Consider the following 23,639-nt stretch of genomic DNA (forward strand, 5'->3'; position numbering starts at 1 on the left):
ATGAAAACCTTCATTTATATATTTTAAAATATATGATTTGTAAATTAATAACATAAATTCATGTAATGTTTGTCACCTCTTGTTATATTTGTGCAACACACCTATACAATGCAGCCAACACACTAACATGTCATAACACAGACAAGCTCTGGTTTAAATTGTTCTAGGTACTACAAGAAAGAACAGGAGAAGCAACAAGTGTATCATTTTGCATCCTTGACAATGACTCAGACCAAGCAAATTTTCAAGACATTTGCTGTAAAGAGGAGTAGAGATTGGGAATTACATTTACAATGTAATCTTTTGCATGTAATGCGTTAATCTGTGATGTCACTGCAAATGATGTTTTTCCCCCTTCAAAGCAATTTCACTTGGGGAATGCTTTGAAGGGTACTGCTACAGATAATATTCAGGGGACAAAGAGAATCTTTTCTCACTGAAGGAAACTTACCTCTGTAGACAATCATGCTCATTATGGTAAAATAAATAGCAAAGCATCATATGGCTGTTAAGATGACAAAACATGTTGTAGGAGGTGCTTCAAAATATGCTTTATACTGATGCAATTATGTTTGAAATCAGTCGTGCAGCTCCTTGAAGAAAGGAGGAACGGCCAAAGTGACAGAATCTGTGAGTCTTTCCGTTTCTCATGATCTAGCTGTTGGTTTGTCCTCCACCTTACTCTCTCATAGCAGTGACATTGTTGCGGAACAGTTTCCTTCCTGAAAAGAAGGAACAGAAAAGGCTGAAATGCTTTGATATGAATATTTTTTTTTAATGGGAAGGGGAGTGTGTGTACGCTAGTCTTTCACAGCAAAAACAGCAATCTTGCTCAACTTTGTAGAGAAAATAATTTTATATGACCTAAAATACTGTGAAGTTTCCATGAAAGTTTATATATACCACATACAGCTTGCCTTTGAAGTGCCACAAGGTTGTTTACTGATATATATGATGATCTGAGTTACTGCAAAATTACCAATATGAGATTATACATTTCTTTTACTGGAAACTTTTAAAACGAATGTCACTTGAATAAAAATAATGTTTCCTATCAGGGTTATGATTACTTTGATGAGTCAGTCAGAAATGTAATTAGGTGTTTTAAAAGAAAGAAATTGCTTTAATTTTATCATTTTTCTAATTTAGCAAAATGATGTGTCTGCTGTATTTCCCCTTGTTTGCTGCATTTTTCTATGAATGTGCAACACAGAGAAATGGTAAGTGTTATTCTATGTTGATTTTACCTACATTTTCTTAAAATATACACACACTAAATTTACAAATCTAAAAGATCTAAAAGAAATCAGCAGATCACAGGAGCATTTTGGTCACTGCAACGGTTACGTCCATTGTCATGCTTTATTAACATTGAGATGGCTATGAAATGTGTCTTTTGAATAAGACAAAAAGTTGCCATGGATAGACAGAGTTGGCTAAATGCTTCCATGTCAAAATAACAATTCCCAGTCTCCAAGTGGATATTTGGTCCAGTATCTGTGCCCATATATGGATTGTCATTGATAGATTGGCTACCCACCTTCCACTAAAAATAAAAACCATCATTTCAAAATAACATAAGACACTATTGAAGACCACTAGTGTGAAAAGAGAAGCTCTTTTCTGTACCTGTAATGATTTCCATTTCCTGAGTGAGTCATCTGTAAATCCCCATGTTATTAATTTCTTTCAGGCTTTCAAACCATCTCTATGCACAAGGAACCACCTGAAGTCGAATTCCAAGTGTCTTTTAAAATCTTTGCATTTCTACACACTTAAGAAATGGGGTCTAATGAGAAACCCACAGAATGATCTTGCATCATGTGAAGGACTTTGTGGAGCTCTGTGTTTTAAGTGCATAGAAACACTTGGAGAGGCACCGTGGGATGAAGTCTAAAGATAGTTTGTCTGCCTTTTCATGGGAAACAGTTTTTTCTAGAAAGGATGAGAGCTCTGTGACTACTCAGCTTGTGCCGGGTTAATAAAAAAACTACTTAGATTACTCAGATATAAAAGCAGAGAGCTAAAAATATCTCATTGTTTAGGTTGCTTTTCATTCTGTGTCATTCTCATTTTCCATTCTGATCCTACTAATCATCATCATCATCATTTAATTACTTATTAATCGCCCTCCATCCAAGATGGTCTAGGCGATTTACAAGATAAAATTGTAAAGGATAAAAATACATACATACAAATATTGATAAAATTAACATAGATTAAAAGCTCTAGTAAAGAGCCAGGTCTTGAGTGCTAGGGTAAAAGGCCCTAACTCACGCATGGCTCTCATATAGGGCGGCAAGGCATTCCATAAGGCAGGGGCAGAAATAGAAAAAGCTCTGCGTCTGGTCCTTTCCAAGTGCACTTCTCTAGGACCCAGTATATAAAGTAAGTCGCGTTGGGATGGTCGTTGTGACCTCCGATGATGGGAGAAGGATAGGCGGTCCCTAAGGTATGGCGGGCCCTGGCCGTAAAGAATTTTAAAGGTCAGAACTAGTATCTTATATAGACCACGGTAATCAGTTGGAAGCCAATGCAGATGCTGCAGCACTGGTGTTATGTGGCATTTCATGGGTATTCTTGTGAGTAGCTTGGCTGCCACATTCTGAACAATACGGAGCTTTCGGGTCGTGGACATCGGAAGGCCAACATACAGGGTGTTGCAATAGTCCAGCCTAGACGTGACCGTGGCATGGATGACTGTTGCCAGAGCCTCATCAGATAGATAGGGTGCCAGTTGCCTCACTTGTTGTAGATGGAAAAAGGCCTGTTTGCTAGCAGCAGCGACCTGAGCTTCCATTGTCAGCTGCGAATCCAAAACGACACCCAGGTTCTTAACGGTAGGCGAAGGAGATAGGGCAGCACCATCGAAGGTGGGTAGCAAATGGGTCAGACCACTCGAGCGGCCATGCCAGAGAATCTCAGTCTTCGCTGGGTTCACCTTCAGTCTAATAGCACGTAGCCAGTTCGACAGGGCCTCCAGACATAAGGTGAAATTGTCTGGTATTGACGTTGCTCCAGGCTCCAAGCGCAGAAGGAGTTGGGTGTCGTCAGCATATTGATAGCAGTCTAGGTCGAAACTCCGAGCCAAACTAGCAAGGGGTCTAACGTAGATGTTGAAGAGAAGAGGGGAGAGAATTGCACCTTGGGGTACCCCACATAGGAGGGAAGATCTGTCAGAGACTTGATCCATATACTCCACGCATTGGCTCCGGTTTCGCAGAAATGGGTTGAACCAATTGAGGGCCTGACCGCGAACTCTGGACATGGCAAGATGGCGAATCATTAGATCATAGTCAATGGTGTCAAACGCTGCGGTAAGGTCGAGAAGTACCAGTAGTGCTGAACTACTGGCTGGCGCCGGAGTTCATCTGTAATGGCAACCAGGACTGTCTCCGTCCCATGGCCAGGGCGGAAGCCTGACTGGAAAGGGTCCAGGCCGGCTGTATCATCCAAAAATTGTTGCAATTGTCCCAGTACACCCTGCTCTATCATATTACCTAAGAATGGAAGGTTAGAGATCGGACGATAATTGGCAATGGTCATGGGATCCAAGCTAGGCTTCTTTAGCAAGGGACGAACCCTTGCCTCTAATCCTGTTATAGTAATGTGCAAAAAGTCAGCAATCAACATTTGCTGGGATTAGTGGTATAAGCCATTCATGAATGCAAAAAACAACAACAAAAAACAAAAAAGAAAAACCCACACACAAATAAAGAAACTGCTAATTTTTTAAATTTTGCCTGAGAGCACACCTCTCTTGGAATTTCTCAATAGCTGACCTTAGAACTGTACTGGATGGACCTAGAGATTCCTTGAGATATGTCCTCTTTAGAAATCTCAAAAGTCAAAACTACAAATGTAGAGGGAGTAGTATATATCTAAGGCCAGTTACACTTTATTATTATTACCAGGAATTACTCTGCATATTTCTGAATGTTCGATTCCATGTTCCTTATTCTCCTTATCCATTATAAAAGAAATACTTCCTTTTCAAAGATTGTGGGTGCTTCCTTCCAAACAACATTGGCACTAAATCCAGTGTTTCCCCATCTTTTCATTCCTGCTGTTTAAAGGTATGGGGCTGAAGACACTACAATGGAAAATGTCTGTTTTGCTTCTCAACTTCTTTTGCCTCTCAGGTGTATCTTATTAAGTCTAGGAGTGCCTTGCCTTGGACTGAGTTGGACAGAATTAGAATTTATTGGCTTGCTAGATAAACATTTGCAAAGATGTTCTTAGACACTGGTATGCCTCCTTGGTTCTTGTTCTATGTCCTCTACTCAGTGCCCACTGGAACTGGGGGGATGGGGGGGGGGGAGCGGATCAACAGAGACAGATCTACAGATTCCTAAGGAATGGGGCCATGTAAAATCCCTGCTTTTGTATATACATCAAGTGATCATATGGATGCATGACTTTATCTGCATTGGTTTAGGGGAAGAGTTTTTGAATCTACTCATTCACTTCCAGGGTTTGCAATAGAAGGCGAGGCTTTTGTTATGGAGTGTACATTCTCTTCTATGACCTGGTATCTTGGTGACACAAGCATAACTACAGACAAAGAAGCACGGATACATTCTTCTGGATCCGAACTTTGGTTTCTGCCAGCTTTCACTAAGGACTCTGGAAATTATACGTGCGTTGACTCTGAGTAGGTAGAAAATGGGGAAAACTTCTCTCTTTTTGCTTTAGTTGATTAGGTTTTTTTTTTCCAAAACAGATCGGCTAACTTTCTGTTTATTATTTGATATGTAGTAAGTCAGACTTATGACACTGACATTTTGGAAGTCAGATTTGTGGTTGCTGCATCAATGCAGTGATTGAAAGGGCCTCAAAATCTAGTTTAAAAGCCAGGTGGCCCTGCCAACCCAGGGATTTCTGAGGTGCTGGGAAACAAAGTAGTGACTGAAAACATGTCCAGTCTGTCCCAGTAGGAATATGATTTGTGAAAGGCAACGGGGTCATTGCAGTGGCCTGCTGCAAAGTGCTTCATTTTCCAAGACCTAGAAATCCCTATACTGGTGAGGCTGTCTGGCTTGTAAGTTTTGGTTTTGGAGGTGGTCCCACCCGGGGAGATATAGCTATGATGATGGAGTTCCATTGTCACATTTACCTCTTTTTCAAGCAGGATCTCAACCACTGTTGTTTTGTATTCACAGGGATGCTTCCATTGAGGTTAATACTGTAACAATATATCCACGAAGAGAAAGCATGTGTTACCATGAGAATATTTTATATAGTGAAATTGTGGGAAGTCTTGGATCGGGAAAAATTTATTGCCCTACTTTTTATAACTATTGGAATGCATCTGCACCGAAGTGGTACAAGGTATGTATTAGGCCTGTGCGATCAATGAAAAAATATTTCAATACTCATTATTAAATTGGGGCGGTGGTGGCAGCGATAATTTCTAAAGTGTCTCTAAAATATTGTAAGGGGTCTGAATCATTACTATAATAATATAACAATTTTTTCATTGCTTTTTCATTGACTAATTGTGCCAATGGGGAAACTTCAGGGGCTCCTTTCTCCCTCATTGTTAGGGCTAACGGCATGAAAGATGCTACAATTGTAGAACACAGCTTCTACTGTTACTACTCCACCCCCTCAAAGTTTCTGAACATTTCACTCATCCACTAGGTGCCTCCAGTGGCCTAGAGGATAAAAGCCTTGTGACTTGAAGGTTGGGTTGCTGACCTGAAGGCTGCCAGGTTCGAATCCCACCCGGGGAGAGCGCGGATGAGCTCCCTCTATCAGCTCCAGCTCCATGCGGGGACATGAGAGAAGCCTCCCACAAGGATGGTAAAACATCAAAACATCCGGGCGTCCCCTGGGCAACGTCCTTGCAGATGGCCAATTCTCTCACTCCAGAAGCAACTCCGGTTGCTCCTGACATGAAAAAAAACCCCTCATCCACTGATTTTTGAGGAATATTTTAATTTTTGACAAAACCTTTTAAAAAAAGCCACAACAACTATCTTCTTGAATGTCTCTATATGACTCACAACACATACCATAAAACTCCAACTTAGGGATTTTCCTCCCAGTCCAGCACAGATTTACTATCAGTCTTCTTTGCAGATTCAATAATTTATTGGTACTCTGGCTGCTGCTACAGATGTACTACAGCCTTGCATGTATGAATCTTACAAAATAATACATATGAAGCAGAAATGATTTATTTGCACAGCCCTAGTTTGTATTACACACACACATATACATACAAACACACACACTTTCTGTTAGACTAGAGTTTCTATCATTTCTTATCATCGTTCATGCTGGCTAGGGTTAAAGGAAGTCACAGTTCAACATCTAGAGGGCATATATTGCCCACCCACCCCCAAAATGCTGGCAAATCTAAGGAGAAAAAATAAGGCATTTCTCTATTCTCTGATCACTTCTATTGTTTTATACCTACTTTGTGCTTAATGAGTATCCTAACTTTTACTTTAAAAAAAAAATGCAACAGAATGTCAGTGCTTCCCAGAGTCTACTGATTCCTCCCTTTTGTAATTCAGTGGGTTTTGTACAATCCTGAATTTAAAGTACCTATAACACTATATTACAAAATTTGAAAAAATGCTCCTGTTATTTCCTGTGTAATTGTGTGCTATTTACTTTGAAAGTAGTTGTTATATTCCAGAAATTTCATTTCTGTGGTTGCCACAAACTATGTTGAATTGGTTGAGACTCTACGAGATATTCATTGAAAAACTATAACAAAATGTGCTGCAGGATGTCCCGCAGAAACAAAATTTTTGCAGTTTAATAAACTTTCCCCATATTTTTGTGATAGACCCAATTAGGAAATAAAACATATAACCCAGGAACAAAAATTGTGTTACACAGTGTAATAATAAAGGTCAAAAGTGAAAAAATATTTTGCATTTCAGGACTGTAAGAAACTGCACGGATCAAGGTACAGGACAGAGGAGAATATGCTTCTTATTCATGATGCAAATATAAATGACACTGGGAAATATACTTGCCAGTTTACATATAGACATGGTAACAGAACACTTAATGTATCTGCAACAAGGGGTTTTAGAGTTGATGGTAAGAATATAGTTTATAAACTTCTGCTTTGCTTGTTTGTGAGATTACACACATATTGATGTTCTAGACAGTTAAAACTTATGCCATATCAATTGCAAAAGATAGCCTTCAATGAAATGAAAAATTATGTCAGAACCACATTAACATCAGTTGCAAGACCTGAATTACCAGTTTGTATTTGTTTTTGCCTGCTTTGTACTTAGTTCTCAAGCATAACTAATGTGCCCATATAAGTAATCCTTTATACCAGTGGTTCTCAACCTGTGAGTCCCCAGACTTTTTGGCCTTCAACTCCCAGAGATGCTAGCATCTGGTAAACTGCCTGGGATTTCTGAGAGTTGTAGGCAAAAACACCTGGGGACCCACATGTTGAGAACCAATGCTTTATACAGTTGTAAATAGATTTGATGCATGAATGGACCAGCACCTGTCAGCATTTGTATAAAGCCCCTTACAGATTTTGATAGATACAATACCCGATTTTAATTTTTTCAAGCCAGACTCTATTAATATAATATTTTCTTATTTTCCCTTCCTCCCATATCCCAGAACTTCATTTACGGATACCATTAACAGTTCTGTATCCACAACCCAACGAGGTTATAGAAGTCAAAATTGGTAAGGATATTATGTCTTTAATTGCTATATTTTGACAGGCGAAAGAAGTACATTTTTATTCTGTTGATCAAATCAGATGATGCCTCAGACAAACCTGGATTAATGTGGATTAAACTGGGATTTCCCAGTTTATTCCGGATTAATTTGACACTTGGAAAGATCTGGACCTTCAGCTAAGGTCCAGATATTTGCAGGTTCTGGGCCTGTGGGAATTGAAGCCTGAGACTGTTTCTGTGGACCTGGGGGTCAATCCCCACAGCCATCCCATTTCTTTGGGCTCCTGGAGCCTGAAGGAGTGGGAGGGCGTCCCTCCTCCCACACCTCCATTTCCTTCCCAAAAACTTAATGGAGGGGCCTGCCAGCAGTGAAGGCCCCTCTGTAGGGTACTTCTGATGCATGAAAATGATACATCAGGAGATGTTGGCACTGCCCCACCACCTGATGTTCTGCCAGCAGTCTCCTCTAGTAGGTTTTTTGTGGGAAATGGGAGTCTGGAGAGGAGTTGGATGCCATCCTTGGTTAACGTTTGGGTGACTGGGGTTGGCTTCTAGCCACCCCTCAAGGAACAGCCTGGGGTTTGGGTTTGAGGTGGGGACAGAAACCCAGGACAAAGTGGGTTAAAATAACCCACTTCCTCCTGGGTTTCTGCCCTGCTTGGAAGGGCTATAAGTGCAAATCACATCATGTGAATCAATTAAGAGACTGGCACTCCAGAGAGTGAGGCGGGTGTGTGTGTGTGTGAAAAAGTGCCGAGTTTTTCACAGTTTAAGGCTAGTCTCTGCAGTGTGCATGAGCAACATGCAGGCTTCAAACTGGTTCCAGGACTTCACATAATGCATCGTTATGTGAAGTCCTGGAACCGGTTTGAAGCCTGTATGTTGCTTCTGCAGTCCAGTGGGTCAATCCCCACAGCCATCCCATTTCTTTGGGCTCCTGGAGCCCCTCCTACACCCCTCCATTCCCCCCAAAAAAACTTACTGGAAGGGCCTGCCAGCAGTGCAGGCCCATCTGTAGGATACTTCTAATGCATGGAAATGATGCGTCAGGAGATGGTGGGAACTTCCCACCACCTGACATTCTGCCAGCAGGCTCCTCCAGTAGGTTTTTCTGGGAAATGGAGGTCTAGAGAGGGTCTGGATGCCATCCCCAGTTAACCTTCCTTCTCTGTTGGTTTCACACAGAACTACGTGGTTGTATCACAGTATCCTTGGAGAGACATACAAGTTAGCAACTACTGAGTAGAAGTATGATAAGGATGCTATTTCTCATAAGATTTTGTATACAGATGTTTGAAAGTGGGCTTCACTCCTCATCCAGTGCTGTTTTCATAATTTCATTTCGTGTGTCACTCAAAATGGAATCATAGTGCTATAAAAAACTCCCGGTTCTCAAACTGATCCTTGCCTCTAATGGAGGGAGGCAGTGATACATACGAAAATTGTTGGGGGATTTGAGCTGTTAGGATCAAAAATAACCCTCAGGGTAATTCCATAAAAATATAGCAGAGTACCAGGAGTAAACTCCATAACCAGCAGAAACTTACGTGTGGTGAGAAGGGACAACCTTCTAATCTCTAGGATGGCTCAGGATTGCAGTCAGATCTTTGAATTCAAGAACATTTATTAAAGTAAAAAGAAATACCTTACTGACAAAAAAGTCTTGGAACTAACTAGCTTACTAAATCTCATCTTCTAAAGAAGGTAAAAGGTAAAAAAAAAAGTCAACAAAGCTACCTTTTGCCTAGAGAGAGGCAAAATGCATCCTCACTGAGAGAAAGAAAAGCAGATGATACCAAAACATGGTGGAGACCGCATGGCTTTCAACGGAGCAGTTTAAACTTAAGAGGAAGTTCCCTCACAGAATTCCATTACTATGTCATCAAACGGGGAGGAGACAGTGGCTAGAAGTAAGATAAAGACAAAGACCTTTGGGAAACATGCATAGGAATGTGGGGAAAGGAATACCTGAGCTTAGCCCTGTCTCTAGTCTAGCTACTCATTGAGGACTAGAAACTTGAAGATACAAAGAACTTGTGCAGTCCAGGGATGAAACACAACAAAAATCAAGGCAAGAACTCTGCTGCTTCTCCCACAACACTAGAGTTTCAGTTTTGAAGGACAACCATGTATATAATTTACATAGAAATAAGCCCCACTATATGACCTTTTCCAAGGTAAGTGGGTGTGGGCATGCAGTCCAAAAGTGAAAACTTTGTCTTTCATATCAAACATAACAACCTCCTGCGATATCATAAAAACTGAACTCAGCTGTTGTATGATCCTCACCATAAGAGCCAACTTCATCAGATTCACTGAAGTGATTATTTTTCTGTCTCTTCCCTTTCTTCTCTTTCTCCTCCTTAATAACTAATTTGCTCATCACAAAATTTCATCTTCATGATGAAGCAAATGTAGTGGGGATAATTTCCAAAGGATCTCTGGACAGTTATCAGGAGGCAATGTAGCTATTAAACTCTCTCTTCCAACACATATCCCCCCTTGAGGAGAATAGTTATTTTTGTGTATATGTGTGTCGATCTTTCTCTAGTATGTCCAGTCAAAGATCACTGATTATCTTCTCAATGTGGAGGGTGGAAATATTACATAGGAAGTGTAGATTTGGGGGGCGGGGGGCAAATACTTCAAACGATTCCACTTGTTAGTGAGAAAGATTGGACCCCACCATTTCAAAATGGTGTTAGGATCAAAAATAACCCTCAGGGTATGTGCACTTAAGTGCAAGCTGCCCTGAATTCAGTGAGCCCTGAATAGACATGATGAAACCACACATGTGCCCACCCAAACCCTGCTATCAATCCTTGTGGATGAATAATTCCATCTCATTATGGATGGTCAGACTCAAGATGTTTTATTGTCTGTTACAGTATTCGTATTAATGATGTTTCTTTGTGGATTTCTTCCTTTTAGGTTTACCTAAGAACCTTTCCTGTAAGGCAATCTTGGGTGAAGGAGCTGATCTAGTGGCCACTAGTTTCTGGGAAAATTATGTTGGAAAAGATCCCAAGCGTTTTGTTCATTTCAGACATACGTAAGTACCTGCTAATGTAATATGGTGTTCAGGTTTTGAAAAATTAAGTTAACCAGGGACATACTCCTTTAACAATGTTTTTTTAAAATAATAATAATAATAATAATAATGGCATAGCAGTTTGAGAGTTGTACTATGACTCTGGAGGCAAAAATTTGAATCACTACTCAGCCATGGAAACACAGTGGGTGACTTTGGGCAAGTCAAACTTCGGAGGGTGCAAAGGCAAATATTTTGAACAAATCTTGCTAAGAAAACCCTTTATGTTAAGGTCTCCATAAGTCATAAGTGATTTTAAAGCACCCAATAGCAGTTGGTGGCAATAAGAAAAACAACTTGGTTGAAACTTTCCACTGAGTGGATATTTACCAGATCTGGAAGTCTGGCCACGAGCCTACAATTTTTGTGGGTCATATTTCAAGGCAGGAGATGAGGATACACACTCTCCACTTTTGGTTTGCTGAATTCTGGTTAAGAGGACAGGCCTATGGGGAAATCTCCAGCTCAGTTAGGCGGACATCAAATTTCTGCCACTTTCAAGGTTTAATCTAGTGTTCTTCACAGAGCCTTGGGGCTCCCCAAAGCATGCGGAGGGGCTCCATGGTTCCCTCCCTCTCCAAGTTTTCCCTCCTCTTTCCTGTTCCTCACCTTCTCCCGCCTCCCTCGCCACCAAAAGCCTTATCACTTAGTCTTCCTTGCCACAAAAAAAGCCTTTTTTCTTCTGTCCCCTTGCCGTGCAAAGGCTTTTCCCTGCCCCCCTTCCTCACCATCAAAAAGCCTTTTCCCTTGCTTTCCTTGCAACCAAAAGCCTTTTCCCAGCCTCTCTTGCCCCAAAGTCTTTTTTCCTAGCTTCCCTTGCCCCTAAAACTTTTTTCCCTTGCCTCCCTCTCCACAAAAGCTTTTCTTCCTCACTTCCCTCCCCATACTACTACTACTACTACTACTATTAATAATAATAATAATAATAATAATAGCAATACTTTATTTGTATTCCGCCCTATCTCGCCGAAGAAACTCCGAGGATTCCAGCATAGACAAACACAAAGGCAAACATTCAATGTCTAGAAACAACCATAACACACATAAAGGTAAATGCTTCCTCTTCTGGCTCTGAGGGGTGGTACTCATCTCTGGCTCTAGGGGTTGGTGCCCATCTCCATTTCTAAGCCGAAGAGCCTGCATTGTCCTTAGACACCTCCTAGGTCATGTGGCTGGCATGACTGCATGGAGCACTGTTACCTTCCTGCTGAGGCAGTACCTATTGATCTACTCATGTTTGCATGTTTTTGAACTGCTAGGTTGGCAGAAGCTAGGCTAACAGCAGAAGCCCGCCCTGTCCTCTCCCCTTGCCCCAAATCCTTTTTTCCTTGTTTCCCTCACCTCATAAGCTCCTTTTCCTCCCCTCTCTCACCACCCAGATCCCTACCAATTCACTTTGCTAACTACCAAAATACAATTTCCCTCCCACCACTCTGAGGTTGCTTTGATTATGCTCTTCCCACACGACAGAAGGGAGTTGAACATTTCTGTTGTTGTTGTTGTTGTTGTTGTTGTTGTTGTTGTTGTTATAAAGCCTCAGTGGGCATCTGATGGGGGTGCTTTGATTGGGGTTTTCCTGCATGGCAGAAGGGGGTTCGATTGGATGGCCCCTGGGGTCTTCCACTGAAATGGAAGTATATGTGCTTCAGCAGAACATGTACTAAAATTGGAACAATACAGAGAAGATTAGCTCCTGTGCAAGCATGACATGCAAATTTGTGAAGCATTCCATATTTTTGTGGGACCAAGCCTTTGAACAATAATACTCAATGCAATAAGTAATTATGGAATAGTGCAATTGACGATCGGAATGGCTCATGGAATATGTCTTTGGATTGCGTGGATTAATTAACTTGTCTTAAGATTGATATGTTTTTCATTATTTGGCTTTAATTTACATGGTCAGTTTTAATTTATGTATGTATATGTGGCATCGAATTATGCCTTATGCTGTGAGCCACCCTGAGTCCCCTTTGGGGTGAGAAGGGCGGGATATAAATGCAGTAAATAAATAAATAAATAAATACTGTTAAGTTTATGCTGGTCAAAAAGTTTGCCCATGCCTGATATATAATGAAATATATAATATGATATATAAACTTTCTAGGGGCTCCACAAGAAACTTTTACTTCAAAAAGGGCTCCATGGCTGAAAAAGTTTGAGAACTGGTTTAATCAATCTGTTGCAGCAACTTGCAAACGCTCTCTGGGGATAGGGTGGAACATTTATTTAGGTAGCTTCTTCCTTCCTTTCAATTGGTTCTGACAGCAGGATTCACCCATCACTCTGCTTTGGATTCACTTTTGTCTCTCAGAAGGAGGGGAGGAAAAAATTGCTGGACACAAGTGATTGATAAGTGTGGAATTGGGTTTGTTACGTAAATAAGACATTATATTGAGCAAAAATGTAAGTTGAACTTCATTATTGAGATTTGTATTACTCTGCTTGTAATCACAATTAGAATAATAATACTTTTGTCTCTTGGAGGGCCCATCCAGACAGCCCAAAATGCGGGATGTGTCTCGGTTTTTATCAGTCGCATCCAAACAATGCTTCCAGTAAAAATGAATTAATTTGGAATAACCAAAGTTATTCTGAATTAATTAAATATTTCATTAGATCCAGGCCTTCCTGGATCTCAGATTTTGGCCCATAAACCTCTGAATTACTCCAACCTGGGTGGGAGAGCTTCGCAAGCAGGATGCCAAGTCAAATGTCCTTCTTTCTTTTAGGTGGATGGAAGCTACCAAAATTCAGGTCACGGAGGCCATATTACAAATCAAAGAGGTGTGGAAAGAGGACCTTGGTTTAAATTTCACATGCTACATGGCCAATGATATGGGATACAAAAGAGTGAATGTTACTTTGCGTGAAGGCCCATCTACAGGTAAGGCATCTTTCCTCTTATTTTTCTTTCTAATGCTCATCAGTCTTCTTGCTATCAATGATGCTAGGCTTTTCCAGATGCCATGTACTTCATGTCTGGCAATCAGAAGGGGAGTGATATGAGTGGAGGACATTGAGTCTGGATTAGTGATGGAAAGAATATTTTCTGTGATACAAAAAATATGTAAATATCTCCATCATGCAGAGTATAGTCTAACTTGCAGCACATTTATTCAGATGTAAAGTGAAGGGCAACACCTTTTAGGGCTGCAAATCATAGTTTCCTGTAGCACTTTCAGCAACTAAAGTTTTAGTGCAATTGTATGTTTTGCAGGGGCATTATTAATATTGGTCAGTCAATGATTACCGTATATACTTGAGTATAAGCTGAGGCATCCAATTTTACCACAAAAAAACTGGGAAAACTTCTTGACTTGAGGGTAGGAAATGCAGCAGCTATTGGTAAATTTCAAAAATAAAAATAAAAATAGATACCAGTAAAATTACATTAAGTGAGGCATCAGTAGGTTAAATGTTTTTGAATATTTACATAAAACTGTAATTTAGGATAAAACTATCCAACTCTGATTACCTATATAAGTCGACCTGAATATAAGCTGACCAGAACCCTCACTCGAGTATAAGCCGAAAAGGACTTTTCCAGCCCTAAAAAGGGCTGAAAACTCGGCTTATACTCAAGTATATACGGTATTTATTAATGTCTGGTGTAGTTATCTTATATCACTCTGAGTAATTTTACTTTTGATTGGATTAAGTCTTGTGCTCTCAGACTCTGGTCTTGTTTACCCTTCTTACTATAGGATTTTGACTTCAATGAGTGTTTCGTTGTATTGCAGGCTCTTAAAATGTCTCATGTCCAAAGAAGTGTTATCTGTGCTGAATCAGGTACACTCCATATGCATACCAAGAGGTAGAAAACACAGAATGGAATAGAAGTCACATTGAGTGAAATAAAACATATTACTTCATTATAAACTATTTCCTGATTCCAAGGTGTTTTAGTATTTCTCCCATGAAAGAAATGACTGCACATTTTTTCAGTTATACAACAGGCCTAGTTACAGTAAGACTGAGGCCCTTTCCACACTGCTGTATAAAATCCACATTGAACTGGATTACATGGCAGTGTGAACTCAGATAATCCAGTGCAAAGCAGATATTGTGGATTATCTGCCAATATTCTGAGTTATATGGCTGGGTGGAAGGGCTCTGAATTACAGTGGAATACTGCATGTGTTTTATTTGTTATTGCTTTTAGATATCTCACAAATTGTATATGCTTTGCATGAATCATTCCTAAAGCTTCTGGATTAAAATCTAATATGATCATAAATAAAGCCATTTCAATTACAACAAATATGGGAGACATCTGGTTTGAGTGATATTTTTATACATATTTTATTTTCATTTTTGTTAGGTAACAGCAACACCTGGCTGATTGTAGCATTTGTTATCATATTAATTGCTCTAAAGCTATTGGGAATACTTTACTATTTGTTCCGAGTTGACATTACATTATTGTACAGAAGAGTATTTAAATACACCAAATCCAGTGATGGTGAGTAAGGATATAAAATGTATGTAGTTGGTCAAAAGTGGTTGAAAAGTCAAAGATATACCCAAGCCAAGGAGATGCTCCTTTCTCACTTACTACTGATAGCTGGCTCTCTATGTGGGGAAAGAGTGCCTACAATGGTAAATTAATTCATAAAATGCTGTCTCTGAATCCCATCCAATGTCAAAAAGGATGCTCTAGCAAACCAGATGCTCTAGAAAAAGTTTCTGAACATTAAATATTAAACTAGGGATTTTAAGGTACTTTGCTGAAGAAATGAGAAGGGCGTAGACATTAAATATTTATTTGAATATAATATTCATTAAAAAAAAATACAAAACAACGTGCCTGGTTGGTTGGCTTTCTGGGTAAATGCCAGGATCACAGCATGTAAAAAGGACAAAGTTTACTGTTTTCTCCCATTTAAAAAAAAATGCAACTGACCCTTCACATTTTCAGGTTTCACTTTTTTGCGGATTTGATTTTTCAAACAAAGATTTGATTAATATGTTTCCTCTAGGATCTCTAGATTCTCCAACCTGACTCTAGAGTCAACTTTTGCCATAGAGTTGTGACTAATCTGGCCCACCACAACAATTTATTTGGCCTGTGAAGTCCAGATGCATTTAAACAAACTGCACATTTGACAGCTGCAGATAATATTTACTGCCATGCCCTGGTGCTGGCTTGCCCTAAGCTCCAACTTCTCCTCCTCCTCCATCAGCTTCTATGATTAGACATACAGTCCACAAAACCCCACTCACTTTATGTGTTAGCCAGAAAGGTTTTGGCGCACTATTGGAAAGGCTTGGCTCACTTTAGCATTCCTGGAGCTTTGTTCCTGGCTTGTACTGGGTAGGACAAAGGTGCACCCAGCAGAGCTGCTCCATGTAATCCATGCCTCGGTTTCTCAGGACCAGTTCCTAAATACGCTTCTGGAATGAGCTTCGTGTATTCCAAGTAGACTGGAATGTACTTAGTCCTAACCTTTTCTATACTGGTTTTAAACCACTTCATTAGACGTGTTGCAATAGCAGATTCCTAGATTAGCTTACCGTTTACACCTTATTTTTTTTTTGGCTCCTTAATATTTAATGTTTATTTTACTGAAGTGATATTTGTCTTTATTGTTCTAATGTAACACAAATCCTATGTAAAATCATACTACATATTTTTAACATTAATATTGAAATCTGAAATATATACAGAAACTGAAGCAGGAATTATGTGCGAGTTGGAAATGGGGCAAAGGTATACAGTGTTCCCTCACTACTTTGTGGTTCGCATTTCATGGATTCGCTGTTTTGCAGTTTTTCAATAAACTCTAAAATATTATAAATCATAAAAAAATATAATTTACAGCCTAAGGAAGGGAGGAAGGAGAAGCTGAAGGGAGAGAAAAGGAGCCCAAGCGGCAACGGGAGGAGAAGGAGGTGGTTTATCAACATACAATTGGTTGATAAAGACTTAAAATAGTGTATAACTACTAAAATAATGTATAAATATTAAAATTAATGTAGTGTCCCTACTGTGCGGATTTTCACTTATTGCGGGGGTCCTGGAACATAACCTCAGTGATAAGTGAGGGAACACTGTACATGCATAGTAGGATATGAGCTTACCACCCCCTCTGTTGGCTAGATGAGGAACAGCCCAAAAGGATTCTGTGCTCCACGATCACCCCAGTGACTGGAAGGATTGTAAGGTAAAGGTAAAGGTTTTCCCCTGATGTTAAGTCCAGTCATGTCTGACTCTGGAGGTTGGTGCTCATCTCCAGTTCTAAGCCAAAGAGCCGGCGTTGTCCGTAGACACCTCCAAGGTCATGTGGCCGGCATAACTGCATGGAGCGCCGCTACCTTCCCGCCAGAGCGGTACCTATTGATCTACTCACATTGGCATGTTTTCGAACTGCTGGGTTGGCAGAAGCTGGAGCTAACAGCGGCCGCTCCCGCCGCTCCCAGGGTTTGAACCTGGGACCTTTCGGTCTGCAAGTTCAGCAGCTCAGTGCTTTAACACACTTCACCACCAGGGCTTTGAGCAAATTGTATCCCTCCTAACTGGACTTGAGGTCCTTTTACCTCCTTCCTCCTGTTGTCCATGTTAATAGGAGTTGTGGTTACAAAATGTCTGAAAAGCCTGTCAGCTTTATTCCACGAATAGGTAAGAATTGGCCACCAGATGTATTCCTCATAATTGGACATCATGACTAGAGCTGATGGGAGTTGTGAGACAGTAACATATGGAAGACTGCAGTTTGTTCTGTTCAGTCAGAATAATGGGGTTTGAATTTAGATACAGGGCTTGTGGACATGATATCTGACTTTAAAATGTCCTTTAACCTTTCCTCAACCTCAGAGCCATATAGAAATAAAGATTCCTGGAGAGAGCATTTCTATAAGCATTTGTCAATCCTCCATTGTGCTTCTGTGATCGACTTCTGACAGATCACCATAGAGCAGTGGTTCTCAACTTGTGGGTCACCAGATGTTTTGGCCTTCAACTCCCAAAAATCTTAACAGCTGGTAAACTGGCTGGGATTTCTGAGAGTTGTAGGCCAAAAGCATCTGGGGACCCCAGGTTGAGAACCACTGACATAGAGTCATGTTGGGGGACCTAGAGATTCTTAGAGAGGTGTTCTCTCATATTAAAAACCCTGGTATTTCTTCCACCTTCTTTGTACTTGGAAATCTTGATACCTTTGCTGGACAAACAGAACAGGGAAACATATGTTTTTGCATGATATGCCCTCCTGATTATTCCACCACTGGGGATGGCATATGGGCATTTATTCATCTCTGTCGGGCTTTCATGTGCATAACACCCAATTTCTGCACTGGTAATTTGCACTATCTGACACAGAGTATCTGGAAAAGAGAACAGAAATTAGTAAGAATATAAAAATATTCAGATCAAAGGTTTCTTTTGTCCAGGATTCTGTTCACACAATGTTCATTTAATTGCCCATGAAAAGTCAACCAACAGGAAAACATGATATCAAGAGAATAAAAAGTAAACTCAAGCTGATCTATGAAATTATCCTTGTTCTCTCTTGTTCATAAAGTGGCAACAAGTGTTAAATATAAATACAATGGGCCTCCCGTTATATACAGTAGTGTAGTAAAACGGTGTCCTTTATAAAAAATTGTTTTTTCGGATTTTTTTCACAAGTATGTTCAAGCTGTGGAGGCTAGAATTCATGGATGCAAAATCTGTAGAGACAGAGGAGTGACAGTATGTTCCTTTAAAATATATGCTAATTTCTTTTCCTGCTGTTCACTGTGTAACTAGCTGGACTCGTAAACTGAAAACTATTTCTTCAGGGTCATTAAATATCTACTGATTTAATTAAAATAATCCTGAAATTCTAATGAATCTAAGTCAGGAATGGGCAAACTAAGGCCCAGGGCCAGATGGTTTGCCCATGCCTGATCTAAGCAACTTTGGTGAATGGTCTGTTCAACTCTACTTTCTTTGAATAACATGAATAATGTCAAGTTCACTAAAAGCTTACTGAATTGTGATCCATTCTAATACATTCTTTTCAGAATTTACTGAGCGAGAAGCATGATGCATAACAAAAAAATGGCTTGCAGGAAGCATCAGAATAAGCTACTATAAAACAACTAATCTGACAATTATATGATTGCTTTTTTTTTTTTACTGTAATAACAATTTTTCTTTCTAATTCATGTTCTAGTTGTGAACCTCTTTCTCATTTTATCTCACAGATGGGAAAATATATGATGCATATGTTATCTATCCCACCAATCTTGTAAATGGCACATTTGAAAATAATTTTCTGGGCTCTTTTGTTCATCAGATCCTACCAGAAGTTCTAGAAAATAAATGTGGATATAAATTGTGTATTTATGGGCGAGATGTGTTGCCTGGGGAAGGTAAGCTACCAAATCAATATTCTGCAGAGGAAAAAGGCAAGGGAATGTTATTCTGATATCCCACTAGCAGAGGTGGGTAACAGTTGATGATAATGATGATGATGATGATGATGATGATGATGATGATGGTTGATTATGATTATTATTATGAAGTTTCTAACCTCAATTATGGCCAGTCAATTCATAACTCTAATATGTGCTATTTCTGAGTCAATCAAGATGCAGAGAAGCAGAAATTATATGTTACAATTATCAGGAGGTTAGAATAATAATAATAATAATAATAATAATAATAATAATAATAATAATAATAATTATTATTATTATTATTATTATTACAACAACAACTCTGGCACAAGCAGTAAAGGTGGTCCTAATGGTGATTGGCACACTGGGTGCAGTGCCTAAAGACCTTGGCCTGCAATTAAACACAATCGGCACTGACAAAATTGCTATCTGCCACCCTACTTGGATCTGCATGCATTATTTGCTGATACATCACACAGTTCTAGACACTTGGGAAGTGTCCGACATGTGATCCAATACAACAGCCAGCATAGTGATCTTGTTTGCTATGTACTAGTCTTGTTGTGTATCAAATGATAATAATAATTCTATTTCTTACATCCACCCCCCTCTTTGTGGCTTGAGCCTAGTTTGTAAGGAGGAGGAGTGATATTGGATTTAATCCTGGTACATGAAAATGTGTATAGTACCCTCTACATCTAACTACAGTACTATCCATTCTTTCTACTCTCAGCATAATAGAATTCCAGAAAATACCCAACTACTTATTTGATGCACTATTTTTTTTTAAAATATCCTGGTGCAGGGAAATTATATATATAAAAAGTTAAGAAGGTTTAGCCCAGGAGTAGTGATCCTCTGGTGTTGCTCTTCAGAGAGAAAGATGTCTGGAAGCAGAGAAGCACAACCTGCCTTGTTGGCGTTTCTCACTCACTGCCTTCCATTGCATTAAACATTGCCCCCTTCCTCTAGCCAACACATTTATTGGGGCGGGGAAGCTTGGAAACAAGCTTATATTGCAGTGAAATAGTGCTAATATGTTATAATTATTACTACATTTGGCCAACTGAGAAATTTGCTCCCCCTCCCTATAGAAAGGGCACTGGAGTCTACTGGCTTAAGAAAATACTCAAGAAAAGAAACGTATGCTTTATTTTCTCAGATTTGGTTCATATATAAACACTCCTTTAAAAATAGGGTGTTTTTATATCCCACAAAATACTGAGGTATGTAGTTCAGACAATATTTCAAATTCTGTATAATACCAATATTTAATTTATCCCGATGTTCCTAGATATTAATGCAGTGCATAGTTATTACGGATGTGCGAGCCATAAAAATGGTTCAAAAATTATTACAAAACTGGGGGGGTGCTGCCACTACATTTCTAAAGTGTTTCTAATGTATACTTAGTGAAACATTTGGTACTTTAATGAGACTAATGAAATGTTGTTACTATTTTGTTACAGTAATTGCGCATAATCAAATTACTCCAATTGGCTCCTTTCTGCCTCATTTTAAAGCTATTGTGATGAAACTTGCTACAATGGTAGAACACATTTACCACTGTTAGCCCACTAAATTTCAAAACGTCTCACTTATCCATGGATTTTAGTCATATCTTCAACGTTTTTATAAACTTTTTTTAATACTAAAGAATATCTGCTCCTAGTTTCAAAGTGTTATTTCCTGTTTAATTATGTAGTTCTTACTTTGAAAGTAGCTGTTCTACTGCAGAAACATTGCTTTTATGGCAGAAACTTTACTAAATTGTAGAATATGAACAAATGTATTGGAACTCTGACTGGGAGGGGCTACAGAACAATCTGTAAATAAAGTATATTATTATCTCCTTTCCTGATTGGTGCTTTCTGATGTTAATGCATACTGAGAAATGTAGTTTAGGGCAGAGCCTTTTGAATTCTTTGGCATAGGGTTCCTCCCCTTCCCAAACTACATTTCTCAGAGTTCTGTGCTGTTCCCAAAATGCACTGCTCCTTCTTTTCATGGCTCTTATGAATTCTGACTGTTCCATTTTTTTGTAAATGCCTAATAGTTATTATTATGTCCGAGCATCTTTGGACTATACCTGCCAGGCTGGTTAGAGGATTCTGGAAGTTGTTATCAAAAACTTTTCCAAGCTCTGGTCATTAGTTCTGCTAGTATCACAGATGCTCCAGGTATTTCGGCCAAAGCAAGACAATGATATGCTGAATCTGCTCCCTGGGCCTGTTGCTTTACATCTCATTGTGATTAAGGGCAAATTTGGCTGAAGACAGTGGAAACTCTTTCTTTCCAAACAGATATGAGGAATACATCAGCTTGCACACTCAAAATGTGATGGGCAATAGCATGTACAAGCCACCAGGTTTCTACCTTGGCATATGTGCAAATATTCATAATCATAACGTAATAACTTTATTTTTATATCCCGTCACCATCTCCCCAAAGGGAGACCATGCCCGGCATAAACAAAAATTACAAGCTAAAACGCAATTTAAAACATAATAACACATAAATAATCTAATTAAAAAAAATTTCGTGTCAGGAGTGACTTGAGAAACAAACAGCAGAGTAAAAACGTAATAAAAATACATTAACCAAAATCAACAACCAGTAAACTAGGACATGCTGGGCATGATTAAATTCAAGGGGGCAGAGCAAGGACTTGTGCAAAATGTAGACTATAGGGCCGGGGCTGGGGGTAAAGTGCTGAAAAAACCCTAATCAATGAAATAGGGCTGGGCAGATCTAATCAGGGACTAAAACCGTCATTCAAAGACACACTGGGGCATCCACATTTTCAAGTTCTTGTGGAAGGTGGATAGAGTGGGGGCAAATATTACTGTGCATAAATGTATCACAGTCCTCTTAATGTCCGTTAACAAAATAAACCTGTGCTGGTATGTTCCACCCTCCACTATTTCAGAGTCTCTTGCCATGTAAAGCAGATGACGTAAGTGGACAGGCCTGACTCATGATGCACAATACCAGGTTAGGGCTAGATCCAAAGTTTCATGTGGTAGTCTGTGAGGCAAATGTTTCTTGCTTTTTGGAGCCCAAGATGTTGTTAAGATAAATACATACACTATAGAAGCAACCCATCACTCTGGGTTCCTGAGCATTATGCAGCTACAGCTATGTTATGGATTAGTTTGGTATGCCATTGTGTGCATGCGTGTGTTCCTTTAAGTTGCCTGATGACTTGAGATGACCCTATAAATTTCCTAGAATTTTGTCAGGAAGGGAATACTCCGAAGTGATTTTGCCTTTTCCTTCCCCTAAAATAGCCCATAGCACCTGATACTACTTATTAAAGTTATGCTCAAAGCCTTGCTCTGAACACAAATACTGGCAGGCATTTTTGCAACAATTTTTCTTGATCTCCTTGTAATTAATTTATTTTGTGTATTGCTAGATGCTATCAGTGCAATCGAAAGGAGAATCCAAAAGAGCAGGAGACTGATAATCCTCCTCACAGAATACTTAGCCAAGACTCAATGTTATTTGTATGAACACCAAATTGCCTTTTACAACGCCCTTATCCATACTGACGTGAAAGTCATACTGTTGGAAATGGAGAGGATTGGGGCATATACACAACAGCTTCAGGAATCTCTCAGACATCTCATTCATCAGCGAGGAACTATAAAATGGAAAACAAAATATATGGCTCGCCCAACTTCAACAGACTTTGCATTTTGGAAACATGTGGAATATCAAATGCCAGCAAGACGCAAACCCGATAAAAGCTTTGCATATGTTAATCTGTAAAATGTTTGGTGTGTGTTCTATTTGAAGGAATAGTGTTCTTCTCCTCACAGATACCAAGCCATGTTTCATCTGTATTATTTCAAATATATGTGTATCAAATTATGTAAGGATAGGACTTTCCCATTATGCCATGTATTCAAGTTCTTATTTAAATAAAAGTTGTGTTCCAGCTAATTGTTGAATTGCTGCTCCTTCTTTGACTATCCATGGTTTCACTGTATCTTTGAGATTCCAGGAGGTCTTAGAGGTTTCTATGGCTGGTATCACTGACAATCCTGTTGTAACTTTGGTCAATAAGTGGAATCAAAATCTAACCAGGGCTATTTACGTACATGATCACTCCCAGATGTCCTCTCTGACCAGTTACTAACCAGACACTCTGGTATACAGAGGCCCTCAGGGAGATGAATAGGAAGGACAATAACGAGCCACTTTGAGTCTCCTTCAAGAGAGATAAAGCGGGATAATAATAATAATTATTATTATTAATAATAATAATAATAATAATAATAATAATAATAATGGATTGCAGGTAGGGAAAAATGACTCATATGAGACAAGACATGATATAGAGGGCATCTCTGCTCCTATAAGATGGCAATACGTACAGCGAATAAAGCTTTCTTCTCTGCACACATTGCGTCTGTGGAATCAAGTCCAGCTGAACTGTTCAGAGTGGTGAGAGACTTAACTCAGGTACCCTTTCCTCTGAA

The 23,639-nt window shown here is 39.5% G+C and overlaps 1 protein-coding gene and 1 pseudogene across 2 annotated transcripts; both read left to right on the forward strand.

The window, feature by feature from the left end:
- The first annotated feature begins 588 nt into the window (after nt 1-588).
- Nucleotides 589-23,184, forward strand: il1rl1 (interleukin 1 receptor like 1). Of its 2 annotated transcripts, XM_008116141.3 has the most exons (11): nt 589-630; nt 1,150-1,220; nt 4,474-4,654; nt 5,163-5,331; nt 6,900-7,062; nt 7,612-7,680; nt 10,608-10,728; nt 13,500-13,654; nt 15,092-15,232; nt 18,958-19,125; nt 22,571-23,184. In XM_008116141.3, exons 2-11 carry the CDS (start codon nt 1,154-1,156, stop codon nt 22,924-22,926), a joined length of 1,590 nt encoding a protein of 529 aa, XP_008114348.2. In that variant the 5' UTR covers nt 589-630; nt 1,150-1,153; the 3' UTR covers nt 22,927-23,184. The 2 variants fall into 2 exon arrangements, with proteins under 2 accessions (XP_008114348.2, XP_062831464.1); XM_062975394.1 differs by lacking the exon at nt 589-630 and having other exon boundaries at nt 895-1,220.
- Nucleotides 12,408-12,505, forward strand: LOC134298140 (U6 spliceosomal RNA; annotated as a pseudogene).
- Nucleotides 23,185-23,639: the final 455 nt, after the last annotated feature.

Source organism: Anolis carolinensis, chromosome 3 (assembly GCF_035594765.1).
Source record: "Anolis carolinensis isolate JA03-04 chromosome 3, rAnoCar3.1.pri, whole genome shotgun sequence".
NCBI lineage: Eukaryota > Metazoa > Chordata > Lepidosauria > Squamata > Dactyloidae > Anolis > Anolis carolinensis.